The sequence below is a fragment of the Patella vulgata genome, chromosome 5 (genome assembly GCF_932274485.2).
Source record: "Patella vulgata chromosome 5, xgPatVulg1.2, whole genome shotgun sequence".
In the NCBI taxonomy this organism is placed as follows: domain Eukaryota; kingdom Metazoa; phylum Mollusca; class Gastropoda; family Patellidae; genus Patella; species Patella vulgata.
The window spans coordinates 9,933,363-9,946,560 of NC_065883.2; the positions used below are offsets into that span (position 1 = coordinate 9,933,363).

At 36.1% G+C, this 13,198-nt stretch overlaps 1 protein-coding gene across 2 annotated transcripts; it reads right to left on the reverse strand.

Moving 5' to 3' along the window:
- Positions 1–948: 948 nt before the first annotated feature.
- Positions 949–13,149, reverse strand: LOC126821960 (calcineurin B homologous protein 1). Of its 2 annotated transcripts, XR_008788165.1 has the most exons (8): positions 12,956–13,149; positions 10,913–10,985; positions 9,574–9,654; positions 7,987–8,099; positions 7,357–7,460; positions 6,993–7,073; positions 5,251–6,377; positions 949–5,201 (listed from the first exon to the last, which is right to left on the reverse strand). XR_008788165.1 is itself a non-coding variant. In XM_050550640.2 (7 exons), exons 1-7 carry the CDS (start codon positions 13,020–13,022, stop codon positions 6,324–6,326), a joined length of 573 nt encoding a protein of 190 aa, XP_050406597.1. In that variant the 5' UTR covers positions 13,023–13,149; the 3' UTR covers positions 949–6,323. The 2 variants fall into 2 exon arrangements, 1 of the variants encoding a protein (XP_050406597.1); XM_050550640.2 differs by having other exon boundaries at positions 949–6,377.
- Positions 13,150–13,198: the final 49 nt, after the last annotated feature.

Here is a 13,198-nt window from a genome sequence, read left to right on the forward strand (position 1 = left end):
GGACGATAAACCCCCATTTCATTTCATTTCATTTATGATCTACAGAAACTGTGTTAGACCACGCCATTTCTTCACTCTCATCTGGCGGGGCGGAACGGCCGAACGGTTAGCGTGTGTACACTGTATCATAAGGTCTGTCATTGAGTCAACTGGTGTGGTTTCGATTCCCTGGTTGTAGGGTCGCCTGTCCAACCTTGTGGGTTTCTCTGGGTCCTTCGGTTTCCTCCCACTGCTAAAGACACATCTCTATTTAGCCTAAGCAGATGATGCTTGTCAAGACATTCAGCATGTGAACATCTACACCAAGTTTCAACATTCTACCTCAATTAAAAGCAGAGTTGTTATTGTTCAAAATGTTTGACAAATAGTCCATACATGACGACCCAGGCATCCATTTCAGGGATGCATCCATTCAAAAATTGGTATTAAATAAAAAAAAATTTTAATTTAAATTTATCGTTGTTAACTTTGTTTTACAAGCTGCCCTACTAAAGTTCAATAAAAATTGTATTTCGTCTATTTTGACATATTTACAATGTCTTTCTGTCTCACTTTTCTCAGTTCTTGGCCCATTATTGAGGTGGGTAAGACGCTGCCTTGCTAGCCTGGAGGTCGCTTGTTCAATACGGAGGGCCTGAAAAGGACATTTATCTAGTCATTCGGATGGGACAGTGTATACATTGGCATATACAAAAAAAATCCCTTGGCAGTTGGAATTCGATTTAATAGTTGGCCATAGTGCCGCTGCTCAAGCAAAATTTCCCTCATAGCACATTGTTTGGTGTATGCCCGTCTCCATTAGCCCAGTATAGAAGCAGAACAGTCGGACATTAAACCCTAATTCATTCATTCATTCCATTGATGACATACATTCAAGGAGTTGGGCGCCCGGACATTTTAATAGTCCAATATTTTTTCAGATAGGGGACAATATATGACCCATAAAAAGATGTCTAAAATCAACTTTATTTATAATTAACAAGTTACATAGAATCAATAAAAGAATGAAATATTTACATCTTGTTAATAATCAAAATAAACATGTAACCGTTCGAAAATAATTTACTAGAATTTGCGGATAATATGTGAAGACGTGGACGATAGTGTCAAAAAATACATCATTTAAAAAATATACAGAATAGATAGTTTCTACTGGTCGAAGTTGATTTAGGTCGTGAATAATGCCCCCAAAATCGATGCCTATCTTAACTGACCAATCAATACGAGCGTAATCCATAAACCAGGAACAGAACATTACGTCTTCGCAAATTCTCTCGGTTTTTTTTCGGAGGCAATGCTCTTCAAAAAAGCTGAATTCACCACCAATTCGAGTTTTTTTTCGAAGGCAATGCTCTTCAAAAAAGCTGAATTCACCACCAATTCGACATTCAATTAGCATGCTTGTTCTTTGGACAACTGCGCATTGCAACCATCTAGGAATCTTGTTTAGGTTAAGATTAACGCCACCAAAATTCACGTCTAATCATTCAACAAACCGTAGCAATTAAAAATGTACCATTGCAATGAGGGCATGCACGGTTCATATGGTATGTTCCTAATTGCTACTGTTTGTTGAAAATTTAAGCTTGAATTTTGGTGGTGTTAATCTTAACCTAAACAAGATTTCTAGATGGTTGCAATGACCTCATGCTTGGTTCATATGAAGTCCGTAAATCAGTGCGTAGTTGTCCAAAGAACACGCATGCTAATTGGTGGTGAATTCAGATTTTTTGAAGAGCATCACCACCGAAAAAAACAAAACAAGAGAATTACCAAGTGTATAAACCAGTTCCTGGTCCAAGAATCTTGCGGTATATTGCCAGATTTTGTGTCAAACTACATCAATTTATATCATTTATTATATAGGAAAATAAAAAAGCCATGGATTTGCCATTATATACATACATAGATATATATTTATTTATATCACACATACACTAAGGTTAAATATAGTTTTAGTGGGGGTTGGATGACCCAATGGTTAGCATGTGTGCGCTGTATCACAAGGTCTGGCACTGAGTCAACAGCGTGTTTTCAATTCCCCGGTTGAACTTGACAAGGAGTAGGATCACCTGTCCAACCTCGTGGGTTTTCTCTGGTTACCCAGTTTACGCGCAAGCAAATCATTGAATTAAAATTGGGCCATATGTTAGTCCTGAAATGACCTAGTCTGTGTTAAGTGGACATTAAACCCCATTTCTCTCTCTCTCTCTCTCGTTAAATATAGTATAATTATATACGGGCAACCTGGCTAAATTTTTGTGGAACTTTGTAGCGTGCAACGTATGACGCACTTACCAAGGATTGCCCAACCTGGGTTTAAATCAAACAGTTCATTGCAGCTGCTTTAATATGTACTCTTACCCGCATGTTTTCTACATCATTTAGTTACTGAATGATCTTGACTATCAAATCACTAACCATGGAATGTCATAGGTCAATAACATAGACAGTAGTAAAAGACTGGATGATCAATTATATTTTGATTGGTAAATAACAACTGCCCAACAGTTATTCCCCTCCCCAACACCCAAAATCACAGATTCCACTGAATGCACAATTCTCACTTCCTTGTTGGTCAATATTTCCCAGTTTCAAATATTTCTACAGATTTAATAACATCTTGAAATGGTTTAAAATTTCTTATTTGACAGACAGAAATATATACGACTGTAAACTTCATCCACTGTCAATTTTGAGTCCGGATCGGTAAATACAACCTAAAATGCAAAATGCCAACTTCATTCCCTGTCCATTCTGAATCTGGATCGGTAAATACCACCTAAATTGCGAACTATCAACTTCATTCCCTGTCCCGTCTGAATCCGGATCGGTAAATACCACCTAAAAGGCAAACTGTCAACTTCATCCAGATCGGTAAATATGACCTAAAATGTTAACTATCAACTTCTTTCTCTGTCCATGCGAACTGTCAACTTCATTCCCTGTCCATTCTGAATCTGGATCGGTAAATACGACCTAAATCGTGAACTGTCAACTTCATTCCCTGTCCATTCTGAATCCGGATCGGTAAATACCACCTAAAATGCGAACTATCAACTTCATTCCCTGTCCTGTCTGAGTCTGGATCAGTAAAGATGACCTTAAACACGACCTGTCAACTTCTTTTCCCTGACAAGTCTGAGTCCCGATCAGTAAATACGACCTAAAATGTGAACTGTCAATTCTGAGTCCGGATTGGTAAATACAAGAAGCCATTACATTACACCAATGATAAATTAGTGAATTAATCTCTTTCATATAATCTTACTATTGATTATTTCGTTGTAATATTTACAATAATATTTTGAACAATTTAAAAACAATTAAATTTTCAAAAATATTGAGGGCTGTATGAATCAAGCTCCAGCTTAAAATGTACAAAATTCAATTTCCCATTAAAAAAAGACCCACAAGAAATATTTTGAAATAGCAACACTGCTGTACATCAAAGAATATGAAAGGAAAATCTGGTCAAATATGACTGAACCAAGTGTCTTGGACTATACTACTATACAATATTACATATATCCAAGGCCTTGATACCTAATACTACACTATGTGCTAGTATATATATATATATATATATATATATATATATCATACCCCTCGGAACGAAATCCATTGGGGGGGGGGGGGGGGGCTGGGGGGCTGTCTGTAGTTAGTTGAATGGCAAAATGGGTTTTCTTAAACTAAGGAACAAAAAGCACACAAGACAATCCAAGATGGCAAAACGGGTTTCTTAAACTAAGGAACAAAAAGCACACAAGACAATCCAAAATGGCAAAACGGGTTTCTTAAACTAAGGAACAAAAAGCACACAAGACAATCCATATGGAATACAAGTTACTTATAACTTAATTCTGCAGAGGTTTCGATGTGGGGTCTTTCCTCTTTAACAGGCAAATTAAGAAACAGATATTTGCAAATTATATTGGGGGCTAAAGCACCCCCCCCACACACACACTCTGTTCCGACGAGCAGGTATATACAATACCTTTCTACCTACACATGCAATAAAATAGTTTAACAAAGAAACAAAGACATAAAATACTATAAAACACAAATTATATGCGTACACGTAGTTAATTACACATAAAGCAATCTGACTAAAATACAGATCTATATTTCGTTTCGTTTTTTTATTCTTTCGATGGCCTACACTACATGAAGATCTGATCAGGTCATACGAGCAGCTTTTGACCCTATGACATCAGACATTCAATTAATCAATCATCATTGATGTTTCTAGTTGGTTACCCACAGTTCCGTGCAAAACATGCCTAAAGCTTGCCGTAACAGACCGTTTCATTGGCTAATAGCTTGCATCATTCAGAACACGTCAATGATAACTCTTCCAGATCCTAATGTAGTAAAGACAAGTAAAATGAAATTTTGAACAATAAAAACGTAACGAAATAGGATCTGTGTTTTAAGCATATTACATATAAAGGGACTAGTTTAAATTAAAGGCCATATTAAATATTTGGAGGTTATGTCACTATTTTACACCATTTATTGTTGTTATTCTGGTTTTTATTATTTCTAGTCATATCGAATATTATTTCAAGTCTTCATTAGCCCAGTCGGTGCAGAAAAGTAGAACGTTAAACCCCTTTTTTGGCAACAAGAAGTGAGGTAAAATAGGACGATAAATAGTAAAATATTCAACGAATTAAATTTATTCCAGGGTAGAAGTTCATAGTTGTGTTTTAGATCACTGACTTGTTTTATTTCAACAGTTTTTTGGAAGAATTTGATATGTTCATTGAAATTTCACATAAATTTTTTAATCATCAACATTAAAATTTATTGGATAAAAGTTATTTGGAGGCAGGCATACCCTTTACACCCTCAATTAAACAAAAATTGTTTTTTTTTTTATTCCTTACTCCGATCTCAATAAATAAAACTGGATTTACAACTTTTTCATTTTGGTTTTGATATGTACTGAAAATCAGTAATATACATCTTTCGGAAATGATATCTTGAAATATACGACATAAACAGAGTTTAATATTTTATTTGTGTTGCGACCATTGCGTAAAACTCGATATCCTAACTTATGTAGAATATAGACCTTGTGACTCCAATTTCTTGTATATACTTCAACACAACTATGACTGCAAAAATACCAGAATCTGTGGTATGATACCAGAATCTGTGGTACGATACTAGAACCTGTGGTATGACACCAGAACCTGTGGTATGACACCAGAACCTGTGGTATGATACCAGAACCTGTGGTACCTGTGGTATGACACCAGAACCTGTGGTATGATACCAGAATCTGTGGTATGACACCAGAACCTGTGGTATGATACCAGAATCTGTGGTACGACACCAGAACCTGTGGTATGATACCAGAACCTGTGGTATGACACCAGAACCTGTGGTATGACACCAGAACCTGTGGTATGACACCAGAACCTGTGGTATGACACCAGAACCTGTGGTATGACACCAGAACCTGTGGTATGATACCAGAACTTGTATGGTACCAGAATCTGTGTGGTACGATACCAGAACCTGTGGTACGATACCAGAACCTGTGGTACGATACCAGAACTTGCGGTACAATACCAGAACCTGTGGTACGTTACCAGAACATGTGGTTTAATCAAACTAGAAATACCGGTAAAGCATCCGTCAATTGACAATGCTGGCTCAAATTCAAACTTTGTTAGGTACTAATCATACGGTGTATGCCTTTTTATCCAGCACAAATTTATCTTTTTATTGATATCTTTAATACAGGTTCTGCACAAAATTTAATATATAGCCTGATATTTTGTCAGATACCACAAAAGACATTATTTCCAGGCCTGACTCCACAACAACTGTGAAGATTCCTGTATCTGTGATACACTGTGCATCCCGATTCAGTAGGCCTAAGATTGTAGTTTCTTTTACAAAATGGAGCAACTCGATGCACAGACACTTTTAGTATTTTAGATATCTACCTCTTTCTAAAACTGGGATTTTGTTTTACCCATAATGCCATTTCTCGTCCTGCCATTTAACAGAACTACAGTAGATATAGATCATCATTCGTTATGAAGGCACCGATCATATTATATTAGATTTTATCAGTGAATCGTTGCAGGCCTAAACAAAACCAAAATAAAATTATTATGTTATCATTTGAAAAAGGGTATCACAACCCAAAACGTTATTCATTAAACAATCCCACTTCTACCAAGTCAGTTGCGCTACTGTTGAGCGGGGATTCTTTAATTCATTTTAAAATTAAAACAGTTTAAAGCGATATGTTGTTATGTTGCTAAGTTACCATCTGTCCGATCATGATCTATAATGAATTATTAGTTGAGAAACCTGATGCTCATTTTCTGTTCAACATCTACTTTTTCCATGGCCTGAAATAAAAATAAAAGACTACTTTATAACAGGAGCTTACAGTAAAACATATTTGTCAAGCAGTCAGTTTCAACATATTTTGCTTACCTCAGATTAACAAGATGTTTTTTTCCAATCTTTAGCACTATACCAATTTTTTAGCATATATTTTAACATAAAAACAATGAATATAACTGCATTTATTGTGTTACAAGGCTATTTTCTTTTTATGGCATAAAAATTGACTCACAGGTATGTTCTTCAACTAATCAATTTCACGGCTGGTCAGACAAGACTAGAACATGAGCTCTGGATTATCAGGGCCATCTTGGTCCTCCACTCAGCCCATTAATCTTGATAATAGTCAGGTTCTAACTAGCAAAGGTGGGAACAAGTTGCTGCACCTCCAGTTCAACGTGAGTCCCAACTCGCTGACTTCAGTACCAAATCGAATCGAGTGCTAAGTCTTCATAAAGCCAAAGTCTCGTTCAAGTTACCAGGTCATCAAATAAGTCAGCCATTCATGGCGAATAAGGCAAGTTAGAATTATATCCACTCACAGCGACTCAAGTCCTTAGCTCTGTCAAGTTGCAAGTAGCAGAAAATATATATGAAGAAAAATAAATATATTTTACCTTTATAAATTCTTCAAATGATATCTGGTTATCTTTATTATAATCAACTTCTGTTATAGTTCTATCAGCTATACTCCCCAACTATTATATAATACAAACATAGGTTACAATACTCCCCAACACAAACATAGGTTACAAAACTCCCCAACTATAATATAACACAAAAATAGATTATACTACTCCCCAACTTTAATGTGGAATAGAGATAAATGGGGTTTAACATCCACTCGACACAAACTAGGCCATTTTGGGACCAACATATGGTTTAATTTAATGAAAGACAGACTTTGTGATCGAAAGCACACATGTTTAACCATAAGGACACCCCCCCACCCTCTAGTAGACTGTGATTAATTTTAATTACCTGTTCTTCTGATATATTAGCACCAACCATCATATGTAAAACAGCTAATAATTCATCTTTTGATATTTTATCATCACCATCTAAATCATACATCTTAAATGCAACTGAAAAATACAGTTTAAAACTAAAATACAAATTGAAACACAAAACATGCATTATGCAAGAACTAATTCTGCCTATTGCAGGTCTTTCTTTAGGCCTCAAATGTTATATAAACTATTAATTAGACATTTATTAACAAAACAAGACCATAATCAACTCTCTGTGACATCGGGTAGTCGAGATTTTAACTAGATTAGAACAGTTAGCCATTTAAATATTTAATTTAAAAATGGGAAATTGAGGCTAAGACTCGAATATACCAGTGCCCTGGTTACCACAACATCCCCCTGTCTCATCTCCTACTTTGATATTTTTCTGTGAAAGGGAGATAATTCTGAAACTTCCTGGTAAAAAGTACCTTGATAATAATGACTCAAAGATTGTTTCAGAGCAAGGACTTTTTGGACAAAGTGGGACTTAAGGGCAGAGGGGGTCAGAAGGCCTTGTGTCTAATCATATGCTTACATATTTGGACAAGGAGGTTTAGGTTTTAGACGGCCATGTCGACCAACGTAATCATATACTTACATCGGAGTTTATCTTCTCTAGTGTTCATCTTATTTTTATCTTGATTGGTTTTGATTGGTCTGAATCTGGCTAAAACTCTCATAAACTGTTTAAAATTAACTGTTTCATCATTACTACAAGGAAAGGAAGGAGGAGATATAAAATTAGTCTTTATTCTTATCACAATAAATGACTCACTAGACAGGATTTCTTGGCTTCAATTTCTCTTTAAACATACATTATGCAAGAGCTAAATCTGCCTATTGCAAGTCTTTCTTTCGACCTTAAATTATTAATTAGACATCAATTAACTTATCCAGACTATAATCAACTCTCAATGTCATTGGATGACTCTGATTTTAAGTAGATTAGATCGGTTCGGCCATTTAGAGGTTGAATTTAAAAATGAAGAAGCGAGATTCTGTTTATTAATTATCTTAAAAATGGTAGTAATGACAATAGAGGCTACACTGTTTTTCTAATGGCGATAACTCAGTGAAGTAATTTGACTGAAATTTTCAAGGTATTCCCTTTTCATTATCTATATTTTAAAGTAGCTAAGTCCGTAATTCAATATCATCCAAAATCTTCGACATTGAAAACACAAATTTTTTTGCAATTTAAATCAGCATTGGTGTTGTGATCTTACCTGGAAAAGATGGGCTTCTGATATCCAATATTTAAGACAAAATATACATTTTACCATTGGTACACAAATCGTGTACCACAATGCATTTCAGTGCCATTTGTAACAAGGTGCTCAAAGAATGAGGCTAGACATATTCCACAAGTCATGTCAAACGGTGCAGATATCATATTCTTATTTGGAGAGCATGCACAATAAATAATATCGGTGTTGACTGGAATAACCAGACGCTAGAAACTGACTTGCGATTGAGACTTCTGGCGTATTCACAGTAAGACGAATAGGATTGAATGTAAAACAGTTTATATAAATTCATATTACATTATTATATGTGTTGCGACCCATTTGTGCCAATTTCTAGGTCCAAAATATTAGCGATTTAGCTCCTTTAACTATTATAGCGAGAACTGTCAGCCCTTTATCTAATCTTTACAACAAGTGACTAAGTTAGTATGGCCCTGATTAATTAGATAGAAGGTCCTGGGTTTAATCTCAGTGTTGGCTAAGGTAAGGAATTTCTTTGATTTTCCAGTGTAGTTTCCCCTAGTCAGTGGTGCAGGATAGAAGGCAATAAAAAGCATCCAGTCCCTCGGATGAGACAAAAAATGAGGTCCAGTGAATACCATAAACAGCATGTTAAAGCTTCCACTATCTGGACAAAATGTCCCTCATAGCACACAGCAGTGTTGGCTATAAAACCTCCTTGGGAATTGCCAGTCTGTTTTGGCCTTGTTAGTAGTGCAGGAATTAGGGTCTAGTCATTTAAATGGGATAAAAAAAACAACATTGTGCTTGACAGTTGAAGAGCAAGCAGAAATGTTGATATCCATGCAATATTTCCTTCAAAGAACAATTCTACCTGGGTTTACTAATAGACTTGGATTCATGGATGAGTATCCACATTAAATATTCCCTAGCGGTAATTAAAAATATTTCAAAAAGCAATCAATGTGTAAATTTACCTTTCTTGGAAGAAAGCATGTACTATTCTGTCTCCAAGAGGATTAATGGCCAATTCTGGTATTCTCAGAAAATCTTCTCGACTAAAAATAAAAAAAATCATTAATTTTTGTTGGTGGAAATGACTGTCTATTACACAGAGAGAGAGAGAGGGCGGTTTAACATCTATTCAACACAAACTAGGTGATTTCAGGAATAACATATGGTTCAATTGTATCTTAATTTGTTTCGTCGTTCGTTCGTTCTTTGTGTTTAACGTCTGCTTCCACATAAGTGATATCGCAGACAAGACATAGGAAAGCCGAAGCTGATTCCTGTTTTTTAGAATATGATTTTGCAATCTTTCCATTTGGCCTTAGGCCATGGATTTGGTTTAGTGGGAAGTTCTTCCCTTTATTTAATATAAAACATATCATTTGGTAGATGATCTCGTCTGCTTCTGGATTGGTAGATGTCATCGTTTGGGGTTAGTGTTTAGGTGCCAGGCCCGTCTTATCGTGGCCTCCCCTTACTCCACTATCCCACTCTCTGGGTTTGGTATCAGTTTTATTTGCTGAATAGTGTTTAGGTGCCGAGTTCGTCTGACCGTAACTCCCCCATACTCTACTATCCTGCTAGTTTGGTGGGGGGCATCTTTGTGGGGTTTGTGTTTAGGTGCCAGGCCCGTCTTATCGTGACCTCCCCTTACTCCACTATCCCACTCTGTAGGTTTGGTGTCTGTTTTTGGTGGAATAGTTTTTAGATGCTGAGTCCGTCTGATCGTGACTCCCCCTTACTCCACTATCCTGCCAGTTTGGTATAAATCCCCTATGTAGTTTAGTGTTTAGATGGTGTAGGGGACTTTAGAAGTGGGAGGAAACAAGGACTCGAAGAAAGCCCACAAGGTTTGACAGGCAATCCACCACCTTATCACGTACAAGTGGGGTAATTGAAACCATGCCACTTGACTCAGTGACAGACCTTGTGATTTAACCTGCAGGTGTTAAACTATTACAGGCATAATCTCTCTCTAAATTTACTGTTTTTGACTAAACTTTATTTAAATGAGGCTTTAGTTTACCCTTCATGTACCCAGGAGCACCGCCTTTGGAATGATTTCATCAATGGTCCTTAATGGCACCACTGAACTTTGTATATCAAAAGTCATGGAGACGGTAAAAAAAATTTAATCGCTCCTCTATCTTCAACCAATGCTAGATGAGCCTTGAATCTACACCTGGCCATTCTTGCAAGTTTCCTAGGTAACGCTTAACTGCGTTATCACCCTTGATTGTTTTCCATATAAATTGTGTCATAACAACAAGACCGCATGACCATATAAAGACATATAATTTGACTTACCTGAGAAAACCATTGTTACTTTTATCTAAACTTGTAAATCTGCTGTATAATCTAACAATCTGACTTTGAGAGACTGAAATGAGAAAAAAAGATCGACTTTGAGTTTCCTCAACATAATTTGTAAAATGTAGCACAGGGGTATTTGAATCCATTGCAAACTAAAATATTGTGAAAATTGTATCTGTAAGGAATGGCAATGTCCAACAAGAAAATTTTTGAAATGAAGGAACTGAAATGAGGTTTAAAGTCCTACTGTTCTGCTCCGAACCGGGCTAATGAAGACAGGCATACGCCATACAGTGTGCTATGGATGAATTTTACCCGGACATCAGCGCTACAGCCTACTCTTATTTCGAATTCCAAATGTCAAGGGTTCTTTTATTCTTTTATGTACATGTCAATGTGTACATGGGGTATCTTTATTTTTGTCATATCTGAACAATTAGACACTGTTCCTTGTCAGTCAGGTTCTCCATCCTGCAACACTGACAATTGGAAGCCACGTCAGAAAATCCTGATGAGAAAGATAGAGAAATTGGGTTTAATGTCCATTGACACAGACTACATCATTTCAGGACTAACATATGGTTTAATTTTATTTCAATAATTCGCTTGCTCCTATGGGTCTTTAGCAGTGGGAAGAAACCAGAGGACCCAGAGAAAACCCAGGAGGTTGGACAGGCAACCCTACTCCTTGTCAAAAATCCTGATGAGCTTCCTCCACCAGTACCTGAAGTGAACCGACAACCTCCTGGTTTGCAAGACAGGGCCTTACTCACTGAACCAATATATAATAATTGAACATAAAATTGACCTCTATTTCAAATTATACAGGTTTAAAAACCTTTAAAACTTTTATTTTTATATAGTCATGGTCCAGTGAATTGCACTAAATCTTACCACACTCCAATCTTTTCCTGAAGTGAACCGACAACCTCCTGGTTTGCAAGCCAGGGCCTTACTCACTGAACCAATAAAAAATAATCGAACATAAAATTGACCTCTATTTCAAATTATACAGGTTTAAAAACCTTTAAAACTTTTATTATTATAGAGTCATGGTCCAGTGAATTGCACTTAATCTTACCACACTCCAATCTTTTCCTGGTTATAAAATTTAATGACTATTTGATTGCCTCTACTGCCTGAAGATCTGATTTAATTACACTCATCAATTAATTAATCAATCATTACACCCTTCGATCAGGATGCAGCCTTATAACAGTCCTTTAAATATGAGTTCAGTATATACATTATGCCATAATTGTCTTGATAATTCTGTGTTGATCACTTGAAAGAATAGACAACGGGAAAATGTCCCAACCAAAATTAACTTCTTTTGAAAATAATAACTATGAGCCATGGATCTAGCATTCGTTCGTTCCTGATGTTTTACGTCAACTTCCACCAAGAGTGATATCATAGACAAATGGATCTATCTATAGTAGTCACTTCTATATATACATTACACCTCTATAGACCTATACAACACAATTTATATGGAAACAATCACTGGTTTATACACATATAGCACGACGTTTCGACAAGTACTCTCTTATCATTATCAAGTAGACATTATTTGTACTTGATGACAACGATAAGAGAATACTTGTCGAAACGTCGTGCTATATGTGTATAAACCAGTGATTGTTTTCCATATAAATTGTGTTGTGTTTTCTCTCTTAATATACCTTATATCTCTAATATACATATATATATAATTTACACCTGTAATATATTTTAGCCCACACTAAACTTATTTCGGACTTTGCTCTGGACTGAGTAAATCTTATTTAACAAAATACCAGTATCAACATCAACATCACTAATATTATTTGGAATATATGCAGTGCCTTGGTGTTTAAAAATACGAACCCAAAAATGATAACTTACATGGAAATTGAGGTACCGGTAGAAAAAAACATTTACTTTACCGGACTGATTCAGCGAAATTTGGGAAAGAAAGAACGGGCCCAGACATCGGACTTTCATCAACAATTACCGTCGGGTTACCGTATGTATAATATATCAAATGTAACTTACAGCCGGTTTCTCTTTGTATCTCATTGATTTCTTCTTCTTGTAACTGCATCGAAGATCTGGCACCCATTTTTAAGATTTATAAACTCCGAATTTTCTAAATAAAATACAACGATGTGAACAGAATAAATCAAAATACCATTTTTTAGTTAATCATCCCAAATTTACTTCACCTTCCGTGAGCAAGTCAAGGCCAGAGTACCTGTTTCATCGTCTTGATCAATATAAACCGTGTGTTGATTGGCT

Coding starts and splice junctions, on each gene's coding strand:
- LOC126821960 (XM_050550640.2), bottom strand. CDS start 13,022: ATGGGTGCCAGATCTTCGATGCAGTTACAAGAAGAAGAAATCAATGAG. Junction 10,986..12,955: donor GATACAAAGAGAAACCGGCT/GTAAGTTACATT, acceptor TTCTCATTTCAG/TCTCTCAAAGTCAGATTGTT. Junction 7,074..7,356: donor CTAATATATCAGAAGAACAG/GTAATTAAAATT, acceptor ATTATATAATAG/TTGGGGAGTATAGCTGATAG.